Source organism: Artibeus jamaicensis, unplaced genomic scaffold (assembly GCF_021234435.1).
Source record: "Artibeus jamaicensis isolate MK-2021 breed Jamaican fruit bat unplaced genomic scaffold, CSHL_Jam_final contig_797, whole genome shotgun sequence".
NCBI lineage: Eukaryota > Metazoa > Chordata > Mammalia > Chiroptera > Phyllostomidae > Artibeus > Artibeus jamaicensis.
Genome location: NW_026521977.1, coordinates 17,619,814 through 17,646,814, shown reverse-complemented (window position 1 = coordinate 17,646,814; position 27,001 = coordinate 17,619,814). Strand labels below are relative to the sequence as shown.

The following is a 27,001-nucleotide window of genomic DNA, read 5'->3' as shown; positions in this document are numbered from 1 at the left end:
ACTAATATAAAAAACTGATTAATGGAAACCCCACTACTAGAGCAGTAAAAAATTATAGGAATTGAAAACCACACAGGTGTAAGCAGTTGATTCAGCTTGGACGTGAAGCGACGCATCTTACAGAAGCTTCCTGCGACGGCGGTGTCTACAGGCCACTCGGCCAGTGGAGCTTACATAGTACCTGCAGTTTTACTTGAACCATTATTAAAACTCTATAACTTATCAATATGGCATATATTTCAGCAAAGACTTTATAACTACTAAGTGTATGACTGCTTTTAATTTTGGGATAGCAACAAGGATGAAAAAGACATAGTTTCTGTATGTTGTGTCTATTATTATATGTTAATTATAATTGGTTATCTTTATAAAATATTAAATTGGTATGTAGAAAATATAAATAAATCAGCAGAGCACCTATTACACAATAAAGGCTTAGTATATGAACGGTTGCTTTGGTTGAGTGGAGGCTGCGGTGAGGTGAAGTACTAGGTGGCGCATCACGGATAATCAGATATGCTAGAGTCGCCGCGCACAGTTTACAAGGGCTATCCCTTTTCAGAGAACTGCAAAGTCTTCTTTTAACTGTCATCATATTGAAAGACTTTTTAAGCTTTCTCTTTTACTCCTGCAGGACGTATGCCAGGATTTTAGTGTCTTTACTGGAGATATGATTCTGCTATGGTAATAGTAGAAGGGTGAATTTATAAAGCTTTATAGTTGATGAATATTAGATATTAGAAAGATTTGCTGGGACCAGATAAATGCTTCTACCTGATTCTGGACACTAACCTGATACACATTCCAAGAAGGAGGAAATATTCATGGCCTTCTCCAAATCATTCAAGGAAATTAAGAGACTGCTGGGTAAAGCTGCTCTACTTTTTAAATGTCCCTGATGGCCATTAGTAAGAACAATATTCAGTTTGCACATATAAAAAGGGCAATAATTTAAGAAATCAAAGAAAAAGTACCCTAAAAGTGGAGATGAGTGTGTCTGTCTGTTTCCTTTGGCCCCTGTTCCTGACCACGCTGCCTTTTTAGACCATGTGATTGACGGTAATTTCCAACATGTAACAAACTTACCTGTACGGATATCAGAAAAGTTATTTCTGCTTTACCTGCTAAACCACTTTTCCTTCTAAAAGTAGGATGAAGATTCAATGCCTGGTATATTATAGCCTCAGATTTTACAGACTAGTATAGTGTACATTTTATTATTTTTTTAAATACTAGGGAAGTTTAAAAAAACAGTTATTTGTTGTACATATTGAAACACTGTCACTTGGTAGGTAATCTTTTCCCCCAACATAAAAAGTACTCATTTTCATTGTCTAGAATATATCACCGAAGACTTGTTATCTGTAGAAATAAGTATGTTCCTACAATGTACAATGCTGTATTCAAGCATCAGTCTTACACAAATCACATGATTTTATTGTATCATGATTATACCTATATGTATTTTTATTACATTTGTTTAATATTTATATTTTCTAATCATCAAATTGGATTTTGTGGCATAAGTTACGTAGAATAAGTTTATACATATATATGTATATATTTATGTATGTACATATGTGTGCATATATATACTCACACTATTGATTAGGTTATAAGCCAAAAAAGGTAAAGAATTTGATTGTATTAAATATTAACTTAAAAATACCCACTAATGTTTTGTTTTCAAATACTGCTTCTAAATGACAGGGTCACCAACTATAATAGTTCTTTTAATTCAGACAGTGGGGAGAGAAGAGAGAAAATGGAACGAAACTCTTGTAGTTAATAAACAATCTTCCATCAGCTTCAATGGTAAAACATACCACCATAAGAACCTAAAGTTATTTAGAGGAGAGGTCTCACTTGAAATCCTGTAAGTACTTTATTTCTATCCTCTTATTCCCAAATAAGATTCAGTGGGTGTGAGCATGTGTGCGTGCACACACACATGTGTGTGTGTGTGTGAGAGAGAGAGAGAGAGAGAGAAGGAATAAACATGATTCATAGTATTCTGCTACTTTTTCCCCTAGGTGCAATATTCTTTTTTCACTAAGGAATGTTCTCGCTTAGTTTTTATGGTGATAGGCATGGTACCTTTGACCTGGTTGTCAGATGCTCATCTTAGGAGAAAAGTGTCACATGGAAAGAAAAACTCACATCTTTCATTAAAAATATAAATTCAACTTAGAAGAAAATGACAAGGAATGTTCTATTTATGACACCAACAACTATTAACTTCACATTTATTTTTACAACTATATATATTATGGTAAATTTCTCAATAACCTGTCAGAAACGTGAAAACAATGCTTGAACAATTACAGTGTTGGGTTCCATTTCAATGGTTTCTTTTGAGAGCTAAAGCAAATTAGCTCAGGAACCAGTATTTCTACACTCCGGTTCTTTTGGCTTCAAGTGGCTTTTCGAAGGAGTATCCCCAGATGAGAAACTTCTAACGCTCCTGCAGAGATGACCTGCTAGAAGAACTGGCTGCCTGATTAACTATTAACTGCTCTCAATAGGATTAGATAATTAAGGACATTGATGACCATTAATTAGGAGGAGGGCACATTAATTTGTCACTGGATAGGGCCCTTACGATGATTTATAGGTTAGTGCTACTTGCAAATGTGATGGGAAAGAGAAAAAGAGAGAGAACCATTAAGTTACGTTATCAAGTGGCCAGCTAAAGAGGGCAGAGGGTCAAAGAAGGGCCACAGTGGTCACTTAAGGGTGAAGTCCCAAACACCAAAGCAGTGCCAACCCACATTGACCATCATTTGGTGATGAAGTTAAAAATATGCTAATTTATTGGTGGCAATTCTCTCTTTTTATGGTTTCAAGCAGTTAAGACAAGTGGCCTGCTTAAGAGCTTTTCATTTGAAAAGAGATTAAACAAAATGGTTTGTCAAGGCTGCTTGGCTGTTTTATGTCTTTGTTTAAAAAAAAATTGCACGGACGATAGTGATAACTATCACATCACCCAAAAGCCATCTCTTTCTGAGCATTTATTCCGTTAATAAATACATCAACCCTAATTGCTTAATAGTGCTATGTTCATTTGCTCTTCAGCAAGATTAAGTTAAAATAAATCTTTTGTACTACCACTTTCTGTCACTACTGCTTGCATAAAGGTCACAAAAACAGTTGAAGTTTTGTGGACAATGCACCTAAAGGCACTGGTGTAAAATTGAGAACTTTGTTTCATTCGGCACGGAAAACGGAAAGGTGAGTTTACTACTAGTAAAAGAACTGCTTGTAGAAGGCACATTAGGATCATCTTTTCTTAGCCAGCCATACACAACCGTGGGTAGCATTCACATTCCATCCACAAAGCACAGCTCCATCCACAAATAAGCACAGATCATTAACATTTAGTTAAATATGCCTTTGAAAGCCTTGAAAATATGCACTTCATACTCATCATGTAACTTTGGAGCTTACTGTTAACAGACATTTAAAACAAAATCATTTTTGCTATACTCTATCAAGATGTTATTAAAGTAAAAGAAAGAAACAGGATAGTCTAAAAAATTATCTTGTTATACCAAAAAAACTTAAAAACATTTAGCATGAACCATTTAAGAAATGCACTTAAGTAAATACATATGTATATACCTTACACATATTAACGGATGTTATTTACCTCAAAACTGAACGGAAATACAAAAATTCTCTCTTACCTCAATGGTGAATAACTTCCTTTTTAATTTAAAAGCTAAGTCTTTGACATCTGACACGTCACAAATCAAGTTATTAAGCCGAGGAATCTGCCGTATGTGAATCAAACCTTGTGGAAAGGAAATTAAAAAGGAAAAAATGAAAAACACTGTCATCGGATGCATAAATTAAAGAGTCTTACAGCAGAATCCTGTAAATTTACACACAAGCACCCTCCCCTTTTAAAACTGGAGCTTACTACCAGGAGCAATGAAGCAAATGGTGTGATTATACTCAAGTAATCAAGCAGAATAAGATAAACAGAAATCCTTGTGCGAGGAAAACTAATTGCACTTTGGTACAGAAGTACAGATGTAAAGAGGGATCTTAATACTTGTCAAAACTACAGCCGGTTTGTGTGTGATTTTCTCTTGTATTTACAGTAAGCAAATATGGCTATCACCTTGCATGCTGCCCACGGCACCACTGGGTGATCTTTATTTTATTAAATGCACCAGTAAGCAGCCAGCAAAACAAGGCTTATGGGTTACTGATAACCAGCGAAGCCCTCGTGAAAAGTATTTCATCTTGTACCTTATTAATGACTTGAACACACCATTGAAGAAAACTACATTTTAGAGCATCCTCTAGGAGCAGGCATTAATTCCTATGCCATCCCACAACCCCATTTCTGTGGCATGGCAGACCTTCATGTACCTGCTATAAGCTTTCTAACAGTGCTAGGTAAACCGTGAACTTTGGCCTCCTGCAGGAGAAACGCTTGCTAATTTTTTCTGACAAGGGCGCTGGATGGCTTTTGTGCAGCTTAATGCAGTTTCTGACTAAACTAGGGGTCATTTACCACGGATGAAGACATGAAGACTCCTCAGTGCGCCTCTCTGCCTGACTCAGCTCATATTTAAAAATCACTATTCCAAAGACACTGATCCCTAAACAAGGGGGGAGAAGACAAACCAAGCTGTGAACAAAGTAGATAAATCTTACTTATAGAACTGCTCTTAGCATAGAGCTTTGTATGTGTTTGAATGCTTAGTAACGTATGTATTCATTTTAGCTTAAACGGGTAAACTGCTAGGTGCTTTACTTCAAAAATGGTCCCTTTAATAATAATTCAATAAAATATCTGGCTTATTTTTTAATTAGAAAATGCAAAAGGTATGATATTAAGAAGACAAGTTTTTACATACAAATTAAAGATATCTCATGCAGAGCTGTTGAGTAAAATGGTATAAGCACAGCATACTTTCCTTAGCACACTTTGCATTTTAACCTGCATGTTCCTGTTTAGCCTTACAGAGTGAATGAATGACTCATCAGGTCCTTCTAATTCACTTTACTGGTCATCAGAACTACTGATTTTTGCAGAATTATTTATCAATTCAGAGATTTCAGCACAAAATGTCATGGTCTTTAATCCTCGAAATGTCTTAAAGTAAGTTTTTTAGAATATAGCCCTTTAGTGTGGCTCAGTTGGTTGAGTGTCGAAAGGTTGCCAGTTTGATTCCTGGTCAGGGCACATTCCTGGGTGGTGGGCCAGTCCCTAGTTGGGGTATGTGTGAGAAGCAACCTACTGATATTTCTCTCACACACTGGTGTTTCTCTCCTTTTTCCCTCAAATCCCTCATCTCTAAAAAAAATTAAATTAAAAAATATAAAACACAACTTTACTAAATTCACAAGGTCATAGTACTTACAAATGATACCCAGATATAATTTATTGAATTAGTACCTAACAAGTTGTTTTAAAAGAAAAGAGAAGTAATAATAGGTTAAAGAAAGAGTTTGCCCATTTATACAGTAAGTAATTCCTGGGGACGTAATGTACAGCTTGGTGACTACAGTACCAACACTGAATTGTGCATTTGAAAATGAAACTAAAGTTGCTAAGAGTAGATCTTAAAGGTTCTCATCACAAGGATAAAAACTGGAACTATGTGTGGTGGTAGGTGTTAACTAAACTTACTGGGGTTATTTATCATTTCTCAACATATACATATATAATATCACTATGTTGTACAACTAAAGCTCATACAATATTAGTTGTCAATTGTAGCACAATAAAAAAGAAATAATTTAATCTTAATAGTTCTCTCCCAATCATAACAACAATGCTATACTAACTGAATTACATAAAGGGTCTGGGCATATCCCAGATGCAAACTTAAACAAGTTTTAGATGAACATAAGGCAAATGATTTTATGTAGCTTTTGTTCACAGCTTATAGTTTATGGGCTTTAAAAAAAATCCTTGATTGTTAGATGGTGCTATTTTTTAAAGGCTGTATGCTGACTTCAAAGCAGTGACAACCATCATGTAGAGTACAGTATAATCCATGTGTGTGTGTGTGTGTGTGTGTGGACTCTGGAAACTGCCCTAGTCTTGCCATAGCAGCCTCGTAGCAGACGGACCACAGGTCTCCACGTCAGTGCGGTGGTCCCACAACAGTACCAGCAACAGTTAGTGTTCACTCAGAACAGGTAAACGGATAAAAACCTATTGTTCATCACACTCTGTGTTCAGTCTAGATCTACAATATGCATAATGACTAAACCTTTCCTATTGTAGTGCTTCTATGTAAGAATCTTTATTAAAAGAAAATCCCTAAATCAACCAAATGATTAAAATGCTATTAAAAGCTTCAAAACATGGAAGTTAAAAAGTATGATTAACTGACCTGTGTTTATACTAGGGTGGCGATATTTTAAGAGTCTCCTGCTCTGCCAACTGAGCTAGCTGGGCGCCCGTGGTGGGGGTATTTTAAAATTTGCTCTTAACTCAAATCAAACTAACAACAAAACAGTAGACCGGAAAAGTCTAAATATGGTCATAGATGCTCACTTTCTGAAAATGTTATTGACTAAGACTTTTAAAACATAATGCAGCCCTGGCTGGTGTAGCTCAGTGAATTGAGCTTGGGCTGTGAACCAAAGGGTCGCAGGTTTGATTCCCAATCAGGGCACATGCCTGGGTTGTGGGCCAGGTCCCCAGTGGGGGCCATGTGAGAAGCAAGCACACATTCATGTTTCTCTCCCTCTCTTTCTCCCTCCCTTCTCCTCTCTTTAAATAAATAAATAAAATCTAAAAAAAAATACTGCAATATACATTTTACTTTTTATTTACCATACAGCGAAGCTTTGTGAAATATAAATCCTTATACAAAGGCATTATTATTAAAATTAATATACTTACTTCAAACATGGCTAATAAGCACGACTGATTTCATAGCAAGTTTAGGCCACTGGGACAAACAAATGTACATCTAAGTAAGCCATGTCTTAGAACTAGGGTTTGATTCCCTTTTTTGTTTTTTTTTAAAGATTTTATTTATTTATTTTTAGAGAGAGGGGAAGGGAGGGAGAAGGAGAGGGAGAGAAACACTGAACTGCGAGAGAAATGTAGATTGGTTGCCTCTCACATGTCTTCAAGCCCTGAGTGAGAATCGAACCAGTGGCCTTATGCTTTGTAGGATAACACCCAACTCACGGAGCCGCACCAGTCAAGGCCACAGTCTTAATGGAGTCTATAGTCTTCATGTAATTTACTGACAGGCTGCCATGGAAGACTTGTCAGGAATAAAAAAACATTTAACAGATACAGATAAAATAAAATTTCATAAAATAAAATTCATGCTACTTGACAACAGGTATTATGATTGGACTAGATACTTCCAGGTACCTTAGAGGCAACCATGACATGGGCTTCTCAGTATAAAGGTGCTGCTTACCATGATAATCCTTATATAGTGGGTTGGTTTCTCTGTCAGAACCAATAAATGACTCCAGATGAACTACTGTATCTGACAAGTTTGTAATACGAGCAATAATTGCCTTATTCTGTAAAACAAGGAAACAAAAACACTCATGTTATGTTTAAAAATATAAGATGTACACAGTGCCAGTTTGCCCTCTCAATGACAAATTATAAAGCTGACCGGCCATGAAGACAGCGAGAGAAATGACTTAAAAAGTAAAGCTGCCACAGGCCAAAAACTGGATGAAACTACGTCCTTTGTTGAAAATTCCAGCCTATGTATATATTCTGTTTTAAGTTAAAGAACTTTAGTTTTGGTACAAAATATAAATTAATCATTTTTTCTCTTGTTTTGTTGGGCAAGGCTACCAGTATGCTGATAAACTATTATTTTTCAAGTTACTTTAGTCATTGCCTATTGTAAAATCTGATAGGCACCAGGATTCAGGGGCAGTAGACACTGTAGCAAAAATGTGTAAGACAAGGTCCTACTGTCACCTGTCACCTGGGACCAGGTCCTAGCCCTGTAACAGCTGAGGTCCTCTATCACACTAGAAACAGAGAAGGGTCCAGCTAAGAGGCTGCAGCATGGCTAGCTCTGGAGTCTTCCGTTTTCTCCTTCCGGATGCAGCCATTTGGCTTTGGGATAACAGTAAAGGCAGAGAAGAGATGGTAGGTACGTAGCATTAGACTAGGAGCATACTCCTTCCTTCCCAACATGCGCTGATATGAACCAGAAGCACTGCTAAACAATGTATCTTTTCAAGTTACCTTTTAAGTGGCAAAACTTCTAAAATACCCAGAATTTCCCGTCTTCAAAATACAATTATTAAATATCATGTAAGTTTCCTTGAATTATTTTAATTAGTGGAAATTCAGTATTTCTTTCAGTCTGACAGGCTAATAGGTCAGAAAATTGTTTTATAAGCTATAACATCCTAGAAAAAAATGTTGCTATTAAGAGCTAGATAAGTTGAAAACACTTATTGTTTGTAAACACTTTATAATTTGGAAACTCTCACTTTATACACTGGTAATGTCTGCCAGTTTAAAACTAATCTTTAAAAAAAAGATAAAAAACAGTCAAGAATAATTATTAGTCGGATCTATGTCCCGTTAGAGAAAAGTCCAAATATAATAAAAGTTGTTCACTTTCTGAAAACATGATTGAGTACTCAGCTTATTTGTATCCCTCTGTTTCTTAAGTCCCCTTGTGAAGATTGCATAAAGAAGAAAAATAAGAGAGGGCGGGTCAATGTTACCTGAATCAGCACGAAATACATAATAGCCTCTGTCACTAAACGTTATGCTGAAATGACTGGCTAACTCACACCTCGGGCACTATTCGAAACTTCTCCATCAGTAGAAATGTGTGTTATATAAAGAATGCTTCACTTTTTGAATTACTGCTCTTAAAAGGAATAAGTAAAAATGAGTATTCTTCATTGTCTTTAACACTTTCAATCACGTGAGCACCAAGTACAGAAAGGCAAACATAATGTTTCTTCTGAGGCAATTTTTCACTCAATGGTGAGAAAATAATCCAGATTGATTCTTTACTTTCAGTTCTGTGCCACAGGGGACGGTCCTCCTCCAGGAATACCAGGGGCTTCAGGGGCCATAAACACAGTCCTCTCAATATTTCTTTAGCCAAAGACCATTATATCAAATTCATCCAGGTTGGGTTTCAGCCAGTTATTCTTCACCCAAACAAAAATGTCTGCCAGACATTCCAACAGCTGGGAGACAGTTCACAACGAGTCAACTTGAAAATGATTCATTGTGCTGAGTACTGAACAATGTTGGGGTGGGGGTGGGGTGTGGCTCAGTTGGTTGTGAGGATGGGAACGAGTGGGAGATGAAGAATGGCCATGTGGTTCTCCCGTTAAGAAGAATATTAGATAACAGCCAGCAGGCTCCTATCATTTCATTTCTGGGATAAACTCAACGGGGACGAGTACTGCTCTCGCGGACCCTCAGATGGACAGGCACTTAAAAAAGGCTACTGACAATGTTTCTTAATCAAGAAAGGTCAGATTTCCTTTTGTCTATAAATAGAAGACTAAGCCTTTGTATCTAAATATCTGAATCTAAAATAATAAAAGTAGTTTTTTGTTAGAACTCAAATATTTAGGATTTCATTGATATAAAAAGGAGGGCTTTCTCAATTACGTGAATAATAGAAATGGTGAGGTTTAAGGATGGGATTAGTCTTCCATGCTAGCAGGAGAAAAGCAAAGTCCTGTGTATTTAATGGTCAACCTGACATTTGTTTATTTCAAAGAGGGTTTCCTTCCTTAATTTAACCTGAACATTTATTCGTAACCCATTTAACACCTGGTAATATTTGTCAACATTATAGGAATTTTAATAAGGTAGTTTGTGGGAGATTAAAAATATTATTTCCACTTTGCAGAGGAAAACTAATGAATTCCAAATATAAAAGATATGTATAAAAAGATGTAGATTTCAAATTTCAAAACTCAAACGTATATTTCACATGTTATATTTTTAAGTTCCACAGGTTAATATCATAGTTATTAACTACAAACATGATTGTATTTTAAAAGCGTTCATGAACTATTAGAATAAGAATAAACTTTTAATCATACTATTAACAGAAAATAAGTTATATCTAACAGTGACCTTACTCCTTTCTGCACAGTAGTTTTGGCAAACAGTTTATGAAATTCGGCAAACCGATTAACTGTGAAAGCTGTAAAGATATCTGAAAACTTTATAGAATAAAAAGCACTGGAAATTACATGACATCAGAGTTTCTGGCTTTATTTTAATTAAAGACTCATATAGTCTCCCAATTATTTGTAAAAGCATAAAAGATAGTTGAGTATGTAAATGTACATATTTTTTCAAAAAGTTAAAGTAGGTTACAGATTGCTATCATACTTCCAAGATTCGTGTGTTCTATTGACATAATCACACCTTCAAGCCACTCCTGTCAAACAGTCTTTAAATTATAATATTAATACTAAATGGCCTTTTAGGTAAAGGTAGGTCAATTTACTTGAAAGAATCTAAAATTAATGATGGTAAAAACAATCCTTAAAAGCATAGTAATTACAATGCACTTTGGGAGGAATAGAATAAATTGGACAATAAATTGTCATAATATAACCTGCAGTATTCAGAAAGCTTAGCATCACAATCTAAGCAGAGGCCCTGATACTGGACCCTCCACATTCTCATCCTAACAGACCCTAAGTGTATTTATGATATTAGTTAAGACACAATACCTCTTTGGCCTACGGTATATGTAGTTGAAAATGGAGAAATAAAGCTATGTTCATCAATTACTTAGGCCATAAATTTAAACATAATTTTTAAAAAAATTCGAAGTCATTACATATAGTTCCCAATAAGGAACATTTGAATAAGGACATTTGGGACTCACCAGTATGAGTAAATTAATGATTATGCTGCATGGATGGCATAATGACATCACCTATGTATATACAATTATACCGCCATCCCTCCTCCTTGCCCATCTGGATGTGAAAATCTAGGGTGGCTCAGAAATCCTTCTTACACTGACAAATCTCCCTTCACTCCTGGGTGAAAGTTGTCAGCTCTGGCTAGTAGCCAAGACATGACTAGGAGGGAAGCCAGAAGAGAAGAGAGCCCGTATCCAGGAGTTTTAAGAGTTTGCTGGCAGCCTCAAATAGCATTGTATTAAGTTACATAAAAGGCTCTTACAACATTCTGTTGCAGTGTAATTTCTTAATTAATTATTTAAAGTTTAAATTATATCAAATGCTGTTGCAAATGAAAGGCAGATCAGATTGTCCAGTTGGCAACCTTCATGTTCCAATTTCACAAAAACTTGATTTTTTTATTTTTCCATCTTTGGTTTCATAGAATGTTTCCTCTTTGCTTTTATGGAATGGTAACCTCTTTTTACTAGGACATACCATATCCATTAAATGCATTTTAAATAAAGGAAGGTTAATTTAATGCTCCTTTCCAATCCAAAGCTCACAAAACCAAAACTATAAACTTTGTTAAGAGATAAAAATTCAACTACTTCTATATAAAGTTCCCTCTATTTTTTAATAGAAATAGTCCAGCTACCTATTTAGAGTAACCAAGTAACAATCAGAATACCTCAAACTTTGAACTTTCTGGACCTAATTATCTCAACAATATAAAAGATATATATGGATGTACCAATACAAAATATACTTCCTAGAAAAAAATTAACAAGAGAATCAAAATTAGTTAATCAATCACTTAACTATCAAGGAGCTTAAAAGGAATAAACCGACCGACTTAAAGCATTTATCCAATGCCTCAAATAAGACAGCAAACACAGTATGAAGGGTAAAGCCCCAATTTGAGTATGGCACACACGTCGATTTGGGACGACATAGCACAAAACCATGATTCATTTAATGTCGAAAAGTTAAAGAAACATTTAGGTTGCTTTAGACTATATGACATGATACGTGTGTACTCAACAACTCAAGTTACAATAACGTTTTCTGAAAAATTACATGCATAGAAACATGATCACTCTAAAACTGATGTTATTTCTTGTCATGTAATCAAAGAAATAAACTTGGGTAAAAGGATAAATCTAGAGATTTTTAATGAAACATTTGCTCTTCCATAATTATTCAATTCTTCATCCCGTAGAAATCAAGACTATGAAATAATAAAATTATTTATACTATTTGTAATTTTTCACAAACCTTTCCCTTTCTTCCCCAGAGTTGTCACTTATTTCTGTGGATTAGATTTTTATTTTATTTAAAAAGAAAATGAGCCCTGGCCAGGTAGCTCAATTGGTTAGAGTGTTGTCCTGATATTCCAAGGTTGCAGGTTTAATTTCTGGTCAGGGCACATCCAAGAATCAACCAATGAATGCATAAAGAAGTGTAACAAATCAGTATTTCTCTCTCTCTATCCCTCACTTTATCTCTTTCTAAAAATCAATAAATAAAAATTTTAAAAATTGATGGTGGGGAAAATAATGTTGTTCAAATATTTGGAGTTTAAGAAAGGATATCATTTTATGAAGTAAAGTTATACTAATAAATATTTATAATAATATTAATACCTTAAGGGATGTATTAAATTAAATCTTTCCACATTTAACACAAGACGTATTCAAAGTTACACACAGTTTTAAAATATAAAGAAACTTTTGTAACTGATACACATGTGGGGAAATCATAAAACAAACACATTTTGGTTCTATTTTCTAATGGTTAAAACACATCTACAAAGGAACTAGGTAAATATACTTAACCTCAAGGAAGAAAGAAATCGCTGACTTTTCAAATTTTGCTAGGATTAAGCAACAGAACCACATCTTTTTGTGTTTTCTATTTGATCAAATACTTGATATTGTAAATTTTGGTATTAAAATGTTGCTGCTTTAAAATTGAAGCATTTTTTTAAAGAACACTTTCAGAAATGTTATTTACATTTACACTGGCCTCAAATACTATATACTTTGCAGAACTTTTATTTATATCAGTTTTATTTTATAAAACATTTTTCAAAATCCTACATATTCTGAAAGCTGTTATAAAATGGGGTGAACAAAATACTGTAATGAATGGGCTAAACAGAATAATGGTATGATATTCAAAATTAATTTTAGGCATTTTTCATAAACTATACATCATCTAGTTTCATATTATAGAGACTATTCACATAAAAATGTCTGTATTTTTTGCTTTAAATGTTTTATAGGTAACTTCCTAAGTCAGGAATTTGTTGCTCACTACTTTACTGTTGAAATCTTTAAAATGCAATTCACAGATGTCCAGAACCTCATATACACCCTGACCGGGAAAACAATCGCAATATCCAAATATCAAACAGAGCATCCAGCTGATGTTTGTGATACAGTAGTAGGTTAAAGATAGTAAAGTTTAAAATCAGCTTAGAATAATCCCATATTGAGTATAAAATTATAGCCTGTCATCAGGAGCAGGCTGACAGAGCCAGGTCCAGATGGGAAACTGGCTGGGAAAAAGCTGAGGCAGGTGGGAAAATGACGGGAACCAGGCAGAAGACAGGACTGCTCCCTCTGCTGGTGAGGCTCTCACCTGCTGGACTTTTAAATGAATGACTCACTTTTCTTTCATTATTTAAGATAGTACCGATAAATTATGTAAGGTGCTCCTTCTTCAGCTGGTTGCTATGTGTTTGCACATTTTCAAACTTATGGCATCCAATTTTTCACTAGATTACTTGCTAGAAATATAAGGATTCAATGTTTCACCAGGAGGTCCAATTCTTTATCTGGTAATTGAATTGCATTATAAAAAATAAGCAAATGTAGCAATGCCTTTATAAGGCCTTTAAAAATTAAAAAATACCTTTGAATTGTATCTATCTATCTATCTATCTATCTATCTATCTATTTGCTTGAAGTAAAAAGATTCTTGGGCTAAAGACTTCACATTTTCCTTCTCAGGCTCTGCACAATTCCCCGTAATGAAATAATATAGAAATGAACCATATAAATCAACTATACAGGGAACAAGGAAACAGCATGTCACAGCAAAACAGTGTAGATGTACAGCGCCAAACCTATCTGATAATCTAATGATCTGAGTTTACAGAAATTATGTCCTGATATGTAAGGAATTAAGAACAGACATTTACACAAAAATTTGTTAAATTTTACAGAAAGATTATTCAATATTTGATTTTCGATGTAAGTTAATAGCTGCAGGAAAAACATTTAGTAAAAATCTGTTCTAAGATTTTGGACTACAACCAGACGCTCCCAGAACAGGAGGGATCGGCTTTTTCACCCACTGTTCTCATCTGAATCCTGGCTGACAGGCTCTTCCAGCTCCCAGCCTTCCAGAAGGCTCCATCCCAGGAATCCCTGCCTGCCATTTGGTTTGCTGATTTTAATCTCTCAGGACTTTCTTACAGTGGCTCTACTATGCTGACCTGGCACTTGCTTCTAGAAGGGAGTTATTATTAAACCTGTAGGTCAATTGTGGCACTAACAACTCTTTGGAAGCTTTCAGCCACAGTGTACGATTTGCTAGTCTAATTAAATATTAATTCTAAGTGTTACATTTTGTGGCTAAGAGCTTTTATTTTCCATCATTGGCCTAGAAGAGAAAGAGGCTACAAGGCTAATTTAATCTCTTCCCTGTCCTCCCCAACATTAAAGATTAACTATGTACAGTGTTTATTACTTCTTACTAAAGAAGTAGGGACTCTTTATGTTGTAATAATAGTGTAGTTCATAGCAAAGGGCTAAAACATAACGTTAGGAATATAACATATGACCTGGTACTTAAACTACTTTAAATTACAATTAGTTGCAAGCACATCGTGCCTCATCCTTTTTTGAAGACAGTAATCTTTCTTTAAGAGAAGGTATGCATCCAAGTTTATAAATAGAAATCATTCAAAACTTACATTTTCTTGTAGGCATTTTTTGATAGTTTGTCACACCAAAGTAAAAGGCTTAGTAATATTATTTGGAAAATAAATGCAAAATAAAACAAAGTGGCATTTCTTCTCTACATGAAAGGTGATGGCGTAGAGGGTAGCCTGTAATGAAAATGTTAAAGATCCTTCCCCCTTTCTTCTACCATGTTCCAGTGGACCGAACACAGAAGTCCCTCCCCGCCTCTGCTCCCAGAACAGTTGTGCCCATGCCTGGACACTGGGCATTATAAAGACTGTGCCGTCCAGCAGCCAAAGATTCCATATGTCCAAACAGATGACTCAATCTCCATACTGTGATGAGACATTTCCATATTTCTACCACTGATACATTTGAAAGTTTTGGCTCTAAAGAGTACTTTAACAACCACCATCACTACAAAGAACTACAGTGTGAATTGTAATGTGAACTCTTAACACCAAAAAATTACTTCAGAGAGAGCAAAAAAATCATTTGAAACAAAAATTATTTTTATGGCTTGCTGAATATGCTTTGGTTAGATTAAGTATAACAAAGGGTTCCTCAATGGCAATTTTTCTTTTAAAGATGCACATTTATAATATCAACAATTTAAAATATCCTTTTATTTAATATGCATATTTCAGTAAGGTAAAATGACACACACACTATTACTAATGCTCTATATAGACTGAACCATATTTAAACTCAATTTTAAACTCCATATACTGGAGTTCATATAAAAAGTTTCAAACATTCTTGACAAAGCAAGTAAATTAAATACATATGTATAATGCATACCAGCTCAGATTAGTTTTAAAAGATTAATCAGATAGCAGCATGCATAAGATGAAACAGAATAAAAACTGGAGTTACAGAATTCATAGATCCCAAGCCTACAGTAGCAGAGTTCAAACAGGGTTTTATTTTTTGTTACTTAAAAAAAATATATATATATATATATATATATATATATATATATATATACACATATGTGTGTGTATATATATTTTTTCTGTTTACCACTCATCGGGCTCATGAAGCTACCACATTTTCAAAAACTGGAATTTCACAAATATGATGTAAAATTAAAATAATTTTATTTAATGATTCATTTTTTAATTGCTTCTTTTAAGATTAAAAAAAACGTCAATTTCTTACAATCAATTTCAGAGTGTTTGAGAAGAGCTATAAAAATTAAAGACAGAAACAAAAATTAAAGACAGATTCTACTTGAGAATATCTTTTTTTAAAGGGAATTCATGAAAAACTGACAGCCAGAATACTTAACTTTATCCTTAAATCTGTAATTTTCATCCTTAAATATTCTCATCACTAATGTGCATTTAGAAATACCATTTAAATAGATCAAGTTATATCATAGAAGTGGTATTATGCTTTCCTCTGATGACATTCATATCAATAATTAAAAAGATTTTCCAAAATGTTACACCTATGAACTCATAAGTCTGTTGTTCCTTCGCCATGCAGTTATTCTTAGTTCTTGTTTTAAGAATAAAAGATTTCACACTGAGAGAAAGTCCCAAGGCTACTGCTGCAGTCCAGGTTTCATAATCCCATGTGAGTGGTTCTACATTGCCTGACTTAGGGTTCGGCTGCTCAGTGCTCAGCATGAACATACAAGTTTAGGGATGTGAAAGGTTCATTCTGAATTTCTCTGTGCTGAAACATACTCTATCATTCACTTCAGTGGGTTCAAACCTATAACACATTAATACTGTAGAAGATTAATTTGAAAAAACTGTACATAAATTAAAATAACACATTAAATAAAACCTTATGTTTTAACAAGGCATTTTCTTCCTATTTTCTTTAGAAAAGGAATTTTCCAAGGTACAAGCTAACATGCTGATAAGTTTTCTTCACTGAGACAGCTGGAGGAAAATATTCCACAGAACAAATCACTGAAATACATTGGTTATATGATAAAAACTTAATAAGGCTATTAACTGACCAAGTGCCAATGATGACCAATAAAAAATATGGTACAGTCCAGTTTAAAATCTAAAATCTGTTCTGAACAAAAGAAGGTTTAAATAGTCTATCAAGTAATGTTCCATAAGCAAATACATTAAATGCTGGCAATACTTTGAATTATTCTAGAAGGAGAAAAGATTATTTCATATTTTATTATTAATAATGTCAAAGAAGGTTTCAATCCTGTATTATTATAGTTAAGGACAAATTTAATAGATTATGTTTAAAATTTCTTAAAAGTGTATATTATGAGAATTAGAATAGATTAGCAACAACGAACAGTAAATATTCTTAATGAAAGGAAAACTATGAGAAAAGTATTTTAAAAAGCTTTCCCTTTTTTAACCCTAATTCTAAGAGCTTCAATATTTTCTGACATTTGCAAGTAAGAGTACTTGTAACTAGTAAAAGATACAAACCAAGAACAACCTGTCACAGATTGTGTAAACAAAATGCATAAGCAAAGGGACATTTATTTTTTATTACCTTGCCAATAAAAATCACAATAAGGCATTAAACTAAGTTTTCATTTCCAAAAGTAATGTTAGTCATCACCCCCCCCCCCCAAGCACACATGGTCATTGTGAATTAAAAAATAAAATTAATTTAAAAAGCACAAAATGCTTCTAAAATTTGGAGGTGGATGACAAATTTTACTAATAGTAAGCTAGTGCCTATTTATTTATAAGACCAAATAAATAGTTTAATATCTTGCTAGATGCAGATATCAAACAGTACCCTATTGTAACTGCTTCAAATTTATCACTCTGTAAAAAATCTCATCAAAAATTTTGAAGGTATTTTTGTTTTTCTCTGTCTGACTTATTTCACTTAGCATAATACCCTGTATCACTCTGTAAATCATACAAATGTCTAATCACTATGTTGTACATCTGAAACTAACATAGTATTGTATATCAACTGCAACTGAAAAATGAAAAAGATTTTAAGAAGTTTCGAAAGGTACACAAACATTTCTGTTTCTAAAAGCGAATGGGGAAAAAGCAACAGAATGAAATATCACAACCTTTAGTACAGAAATTTATATTTAAGTTTTAAAAAGTTGAAATAATATTCTCACACAAAAGATAATATGTAGCAAGAGTTTTGAGCTAGGTTGTAGTTATTTGTCTGAGAAGTAACCTTTCCTCCCCACCTCCCCCCATTCACGACAACCTTTGCTTGACAACGGAGTTTTGAACAGTTGAGTTGTGAGAATGTGAGCAGCTGCTGTTATTATAGCTAAAGGTCTGTCTACTGCTTGAGTCTGAGAGACCACATGTTCGGCTGTCCTCTCATCTTGCCATCCTCACCAATTAACTATTAACATGGAGGGCTGTACGCATGCTCTTGGGGGCTCTTTAACAGACTCTTGGCGAGTGGAACAACTACACAGCAGGGATCTGGGAACTGAGTGATGCTGGAATATGGGGGAGCCGTCCATAGTTCTGCTCCTTCCAACGACACTTTGCTACACAGTTCAGCATGTAACAAAGTCTGTATTTAACTTAGCCACTTCCACACACATTTTCAATACAAAGTCTTCGGGCAGATTCTAATACTATATTCTAGAATGAGACAATATGAATAATACTATGACTCTACAGGGAAAATTGTTTAGGGTTATATACATTTTTAAGACATATATATCTGATGAATAATGTTGATGTTTTCTTTCTTAGCAGATATTTAGGATTAATTTTTATACATTTGTTTCAACATATGCTTGTTATTTTTTCCTTTGCTGTTATGGGGATAATCTTTAATCCAAAGAAAATAAAAAGTTTCACGTTCAAAGTTGTGAGGCAGAACACAAAAAATTCCAAGTGTGAATTTAAAAATAATTCTTTTGCATTCCACTTGTGAAATTCTGATAACAATAAGTTAAAGCCAGCTTTGAATCTATGTCATTGCTTTCCCTATTCTAACTTTTTATCCTCTTTGCAATTTTCTTAACTATGTGTTCCTTTCCTACAATAAAATGAAACATGGGAAGCGTGCCAAAAGTACAATAAAGGGCAACTAATCATTACTGTACAAGTCTGACAGGATGCTAATAACTAAAGTAAGAATGCTGATGGGCTGTTTTACCAGTCTAAGAAACATAGCTATTTCATTTAACTTTCAATCTAGTGTTACTTTATATAACATATTCAAATAAAAGTATCACAATTCTATTATGTATGGGTGTTTAACTATATGACAAAATTTCTGAGAATATCAAACTACATTTCTATTTTCTGCTAGAAACCACTTCGCTATCAAATTCTAAGCGCAAGTGTGCAGATACCTATATATACTAATTTTCTGCTCCATCCAAGCTATCTCTACACTGTTGAAAAAGCTCCCCAGAGAGACAGACTTTGCTTGTCTTGTTCATGACTATATTCCCTTGGGTGCTGAGAACAGAGCCTGCAGTAAATATCTGTTGAATGAATAAGCTAAGGGACCTTAGACAATCGATCACCATTTAAACCCCATCTTAGAGTCTGCAGGGATGGCCCTGGTTACAGTGGAGAGGAAGCTGATGTACGATGTTAAAAAGAGTCATCATACAAGCAACCAGGTGTATGCTGTTACTAAGATTTACATGGCCATCGGACGTCATCCATGCCTCCCGCTCTGTCTCAGACCTAACCTGAGAAGACCCTGTGTTTTTCATAAAGAGAGGCAGAAAGCTGAAGATTTCTATTGCTTTGATGGTCTTGTTCACTTTATTTTTTTGTAGCCTGATCTTGGTACAAATTCTCGATTTTGGATGTTTGTTCAAGTAATAATAGTGAAAATGACCATTGTTAGTATATGTGCCAGACTGTGTCAGCACTTGTTATTGATAATCCTCTCTATTGGATATTCTTTGCCCCATTTTTACAGATGGAAAAGCTGAGGCTGAGAAAGTCAAGACCTGATTAAGCCCATATAACTAATTGGGTCTATCTGCCTCCAAAAGCCCAGGCTCCTTCTGTCACTGAATCCGATGAATGTTACTATGTATACAGTCTGTTTCTTCACTCTGACCCTATTTTACTGCTACCACTGAGTAAGTAACATAGCACAGTGGTTAAAAGTATGGTAATTAAAGAAGGACTGCTTAGGTCTAAATCTTGCCATTCAACTCAATATTTTGTCCCTTATTTCCTTATCTGTAAAATGAAGATAATGAGAGCATCAACCACATAGGGTTATTGCGAGGACTAAATGAGTTAATATATGAAAAGATCTTGGGACTGCAACTGGCCCATAGAAATCACTATGTAAGATTTTATTAAATAAGCTCAGTCCCCTGGTTCTGTGTGTTCATATGTCTTTGATTAACTTTGTACACATACTGCTTCCAGTTCTTAGTCTCCTTCCTTAGCCTAAGCATTGTGATCTTCCTTGCCAGTCTGTCAGAGTTATTAACAGGTTTATTCCCTATTTATATCATGACTTGTTTATGAAAACTATTAAGGCTTTTATTTTTTCCTAAATATTTTGATATGAAAACAAATATATGGTCAGGTGTCATGTTCAAAGAGCAAAGAAATAATTTATTTGTCTTTTATAGCTCAGCTGATGTTCAAGTCAGAAGACTGCTGTATGATAACAAGGCAAAATCGTCTAGGGAAGTGGCAATCATCGAAGTCTGACCTTATGTCTTCCTATTTCCATTTCAAGGTAGTATCTTCACCAGAGTTTTCAAAAGCAAAGATTTAAACTACAGTGGTGCGTGTCAGTAATTCAATCTGGAACTCATAACGAGCATCGAAACCGATGAGTACCAAATACCAAGCAAGTGACAAGGGATGAAGCATTTTTTCTCAGGTTAGTGTCGTGGCTCATATAAGTTCTAGCAAGTGCAATGAACCCAGAGCAAGTGTGGGGTGCTGAAACATTTTTTTTCCCATCAAAATACAACAAGTACAGGGTTTGACAAGTTCTGAAGCCAACAAGTACTGAGATATTACTGTATATCTCTTCCAGATATTTAAATAGATAAATATATATAAGTACCAACATTTAAATATTAATATTCAGAAAACCAATTACCATTTCAATAATTATATAATCGGTGGTAAGATAGGATGACTTAAGGTCATTTGATAGTTTTACTGCTGAGCCCTTACAGAGAGGCTGGAGAATGTTTATCAAAAACATTCACAGTCGGTTTGGAGTCTCTTCACTAAGTAATAAAAATGATCACCACTAAAATGACTTTTGAAAAATTTTTCTTCCCCCATTTTTTGCATAGGTCTCTTTGGAATACATAAATATTTACATATATAAGTGTTTTTCTTTGCTTGCAATTACACATAAGGAAATAGGCTCCCTTCTTTTTTTCCTCCCTTATCTAGAATTGCTTAATCTTTTACATGGACTAAGTTGCCAAAGACTTGCAATGATAATTTTACTTTTTAAAAATGCTGAATAATAGCAATGTTGGCCTAGAACTTTCTTTCTAATGGAAGTTACAGCCATCACAGGTAATTAATAATTCAAGACACATAAGGATGCAGTGTGACAGAGAAGGAGTTAAACAGAACTGCGTTTGATGCTAGCTTTACATGTGTAAGAGATGTGCGACTTTAGAGAATCACTTCCTTTTAATCGTCTTTGCCATTGGCATCAAATCTATCTTGCAGAGATTTTTGTGATGATTAGGGAAACTATATCACCTAACAGTGAAGACGGTGGGGTCAGTGAAAGACAGAGTTTGAACATGACTGGCCCTGCCACTTATTAGCTGTGTGGCCTTGTGAAAACAGAGGTAAGGGCTGTGATGAGGATTCGAGGATGTAATTTGTATAGTACTTGGCATGTGTCTACCAGATATTTGTAGTAAGAGCATAGTTGCAGCAGTATATGAGTGCCAGTATTTTCTACAGGTCTGTTTGAGGTTTATTCATCATGATAATCAAGAGGCTCATTAAATCTGACCAATCTATTATCAAAACATTAACTTTATAATGATTTATCATAAACAACTAAACAATATAAGTATGTGTACAATGTCTAAGATGATTAGAGAAAAAAGTTTCCCTATAATATTTGTGTGATTTTAAGTTCATTATAATAAGTTGGGTTCAAAGCACAACCTGTGAAAAGCCCTTAACAAAAACTCTTATGACTATTATAAATAAATTCTATTAGCCATGGAGTGGCTAATAGAAATTCATTTGTTATTTATGCTGAACTTTCAGTCATAGGACTTGAAATATACTATATATACTGTATATAATTAATGTAAATAAATGACAATTTAATAAACTTGCCATTTGTAGACAGGGTTTGGGAATATTAGAACAAATATACTAAAATCATATAAATTTAAATAAAGTTTCAAGGAGTGTTAACAATCAAGTAGTAGAAATAATTTTCCAAGTAAGAATCAATATTCTTTTAACATTTTTTCAACATATAGAAAAGATCTACTTTTTACCTAGCAATTCCACTGCTGGGATTATACACTAAGAACCCTGAAACACCAATCCAAAAGAACCTGTGCACCCCAATGTTCATAGCAGCACAATTTACAATAGCCAAGTACTGGAAACAGCTTAAGTCCCCATCGGTAAATGAGCAGATCAAAAAATTGTGTTACATTTACACAATGGAATACTATGCAGCAGGAAAAAAGAGGAAGGAACTCCTACCCTTTGTGACAGCATGGATGGAACTGGAGAGTGGTATGTTAAGTGAAATAAGCCAGGCGGTGAAAGACAAATACCATATAATCTCACCTGTAAGTGGAATCTAATCAACAAAACAAACAAGCGAGCAAGATAGAACCAGAGACATGGAAATAAAGAACAGACTGACAGTGATCAGAGGGGAGGGGGAAGATAACAGAGGAAAGAAGGGGAAAGGTTAAGTCAAGGAACATGAATAAAGGACCCATGGACAAAGACAATGAAGGTGGAGAACTGAAAGTGGAAGGTGGGGAGTAGATAAGGTGGAGAAGAATAATGGGAGGAAATGTAATGGGGGGACAACTGTAATTGAACAACAATAAAAGAGAAAAAGAAAGAAAAGGCCTAAATACTGAGCTAGGATTTTTTGTACTTTATTGCATTTAATAATATATAATTATCATAATCCTAAACTAGGTAAAAAAGGAGAATTATAAACATGTGGCTCTGGCTTTGCAGAGACTATGATATATTAAAATTATATGAAATCACATGTTAAGGCAGACTATAAGATCAGTGCTTTGGTAGATAGTGCTGCTAATAGAAAGAGAACTAGTGAATATAAAATGAGTTAACATTTAATTAGGATGTTAACTAACAAGCCAAAAACTGTTTGAGAACACAAACTGAAGTGTAAAAATTCAAATCAGAATACAATATCCATTTGAAAAGATAAAACTATAAATGTTTTAGAAAGAAAAAACAGGAAAATGGTTGCTCAAGTGCAAAGTCTAGTAGGATGGGAGAAATGGGGAAGAGGAACCACTAACCATTAAAGAAATAAATAAATTAACCTTCATCAAGATTAAAAACTTTAGCTCTTCAAAGATATTAAGACAAATGACAAACTAGCAGAAAAATATTGCAAAACTGTACCTAATATGTATAAGGATTATTAAAACTTGATAATGAGATGACTAAAATGAAAATGGCCAAAAGACTAAGACAAAAGAGAGACAAATAGCCAACAAACACATGGAAAAATGGTCAACAATATTAGTTATGCAGGAAATGCAAATTACCACAGTCATAACATTTCACACAGACTACGATGGCTAAAATAAAAAAGACCAAAAATAAAAATGTTGAAGATGTGATTCTCAGAGGAACAAAAAAATATATATCCACACAAAGACTTCTACATGAATGGTCACAGCAGACTTATTCATAATAGTATCAATCTAGAAACACTCAAATGTCCATTGGTAAGTGAAAAGATAAAGAAATTGTATGTTCTTATAACAGAAAATGAATTAATAATAAAAATAATCTCATGACACATACAACACTGTGGATGTTGATGATATTAAATTGATTTTTTATATTGGGTAAATTTTTGGAAGATTTGCATAACTCAGTGAAGCAATAATTTCCAAATGACCAAGGAATGATCTTTCAATGTCTTGAGCTGCTGTCAGTACTGGTATTATTGCTATTTCCTAGAGAAGGCAGGCAAACCAAAACTCAAAACTTCTGTTATAAAAGTAAGTCAATTCAAATCAGAGTGTTTTAGTATGTGCATTAAAATAACAAAATTTACCATTTATCTTATTATAAAAATTTATCCATTTTTAAGTATACTGTTCATTAGTATTAGATATATTCATAATAGGCTGTTATCATTACCAGCCATTTCCAGAGCTCTTTTTGTTTTGTGAAATTGAAACTCTGTATCCATCAAATAATAACACTCCATCCCCTCCTTCCTCCAATCCCTGACAACCACCATGCTACCTCCTGTCTAAGAGTCTGACTACTCGAAGTACCTCATATTAATGGAATCACAGTATCTTCTTGCGACAGACTCATTTCTCTTAGAACGAGGAACTTGAGATTTATCCATGTTGTAGCATATGTCAGAATTTCCTTCCCTTTTAAGGATGAGTAATATTCCATTGCAATATATGCCACATTTTGCTCGTCCATCATGACAAATACTTAGTTTGTCTCCACATTTTAGCTATTGCAAAGAATGCTGCTATGCACACAGGCCTACAGTTATCTCTTTAAGACCTATGTTTAGAGTACTTTAGGATTAATTAAAAGATATCACAACCAAAATTAACCCCACATCACGATGAAACTATCAAGTTCACAAGAAAGCAAAGAAAAAAATTAGTAAAGATGGACTGACCACATATTCACTGTATATTAAAAACCACAAACACACAAGGACTTAATAATCTACACTGAAAGATAGCTTGCTGCTCTGCTGTTTTCAGCACCTGAAATCCCTTTTATCTATGGGACTTGTGAAAATAATTTATTAGACCCCTAAAGCATTTATATTTTGCTCTTCACTATGCATCACTAATGAGGGGAAAGTGGTTTTGGACAGTGCTTACCTGGATGAGGTGTGTTGGCATAGTGATGATACAGGCTGAAAGCGAGGTTCGCAGAAGACCGCGGAGAATGTAGAGGAATTTTGTGAGGCTGTGACTGCTGGCACAGTGCTCCGTGCAGCAAACGTCATCTCCCCACAGAGGCGAGCCAAGGCTCTGGATTCCTATTCTCAAAATGTTCTTCTGTTTTTTCTAGAGGAAAGTGGAGGAGAGGTAAATACGTTAAGTTTTGTTAACCAAAGGATGCCTCTTTCACGTTTGCTCTCTCTTCATTTTCTTTATCGCAAATCAAGGAGGTGATATAGATACGGTAAAAAGTATTATGTACTATCAATAATAAGGCAACATAAGGAAAATCTTCTAGATTACAATAGTTTTTTTTTCTTTTACTCTTTAGATTTTTGAAGTGCATCATGGGCCTCAAGCTTTTAACTGTTTCTAACTTTTAACAGTGACTATTCTAAGAATCTTTTGGAGGCAGTTCAAATATATAGCAAATCAGAGATAATAAAGAAAATCTAAACTAGAGTGCTTATAAACCATTTTTAGTATTACAAAATTCTGTAAGTCCTTTAATAAATGACAAATTGCTCAATATTCCTCATTTAATTTTATCATGTGCACTGATTGACTTTTTTTGAAGTTTAAAAATGCTACTGATATTAAGGTCATAATTATAGTGACCGATACTACTTAGGAAAAAGAACATTTAAAACCATTACATAAAACCTAGCATGACGGTCAGAAAGTGTTTGCCAATAGATGTATTTATAATAAATTCTACTGTTTGGGTTATTCTAACTGAACAAATGTTTTGTAGATGCTTTCGTGAGCAATCCAGCAAAAACTCTGGGCAACGGAAGAAGAGCTCAGCAAAACCTGGCACTTGGAAATGATTGGGAAATCATTACTATGATTCTGATGGGAAAAAGGAGATTTCTCTCTTAAAGCAAAGACTCAGAAGATGTGCTGCTTGAGAGTGTGAACTCTGATGAAACCAGACCCTCAAATATATCCCTTGCTATTGCTATAAAATACCACAAATACAATTTATTATCCAATTATTTCCTGCCCAACACATCTATCTCTTTGATATTACAGATAAAACCTGAATTTGTATATTTCCTTTTCAAGGAGAATTTATTGACAAAGAAAAGTAGGGAAAATGAATAGAACACTGAAATATTAGGCGAGGAAAACCTAGGGGGCAGTAGTTAGTAAAATGAGTAAGAGGGAGACGCATGGTCTGCAACAGGGACCAAACAGACCCGCAGTTCAGGATCAGATACACACGTTACTCAGTCCTCAGTTTTCTCATCTCTACAATACAAAGAACAGAACATTGCTCTGTGAGACCACATCATCCTTCAAACGTGTGAAGTGACACAACGTCCTGGAGAAAACTCAAGAATGAGATAACAGAGACAGTAACTTAATCTAAGCACAGTTGAAAAATCTCCTTGACTCCAAGAAGCACAGGCACGATAACACTACTGAGGCAGCTGGTCTGATTTTCCTCTTCTCGTCCCAGGAAGGTTATGATAGACAAGCACCTAAGATACCGTATGTTATGATCCTAGATGGGTCAGAACAGTTTTCTCTTTATTTCTGCACTCCTTGAGTGAAATGAAGTAATAAGATGTACCGGAGTATATGTTGGAATTATAAATAAGTTTCTGGTGAATTTGTGGAACATATCTGTGAAATATGATGTTATTTATTCCTTTTTCTGTAACACTTAGAAACTCTGAATTTAAGTCAAGTGGCACAATGAAGGTTTGTTTTCCATCCTGGCTGGGCAGCTCGGTTGGTCGGAACCACACCCGTGCACTAAAACGGTCGTGGGTTCAATCCCCGTCAGGTCCCGTGGGAAGCAACTGAGTGATGCTCACATCGATACTCCTCCTCCCTCTCTCTTTCTAAAATTAATTGTGTTCTCACTCTTGGGTGAGCATTAAATAAAAAGGTTCATTTTTTATCCTGAAACTTATGAACTATAGCTTAACTTAGGCTCCCAAGAGAAAGAGCAGTCTGGAATAAGACAGAGCCTTACCCTAAGAAAAAACTGTGGTGTTAGAATGAAACCTGGAGGTAGAGGGGGGCAGCTTCCCATTGTTTCTCCTCTCAACATTTCGACAAACTAAAGGTTGGC

The 27,001-nt window shown here is 34.6% G+C and overlaps 1 protein-coding gene across 3 annotated transcripts in view; it reads right to left on the bottom strand.

Moving 5' to 3' along the window:
• The window catches only part of ELP4 (elongator acetyltransferase complex subunit 4), a 194,590-nt gene that overhangs the window by 102,317 nt on the left and 65,272 nt on the right, over nt 1-27,001 (bottom strand). For all 3 annotated transcript variants that reach the window (XM_037126657.2, XM_053672937.1, XM_053672936.1), the window contains exons 7-9: nt 24,853-25,041; nt 7,410-7,518; nt 3,687-3,793 (exon numbers count right to left, since the gene is read on the bottom strand). In XM_037126657.2, coding sequence (XP_036982552.2) covers nt 3,687-3,793; nt 7,410-7,518; nt 24,853-25,041 — 405 coding nt within the window. The remainder of the gene's footprint in view (nt 1-3,686; nt 3,794-7,409; nt 7,519-24,852; nt 25,042-27,001) is intronic.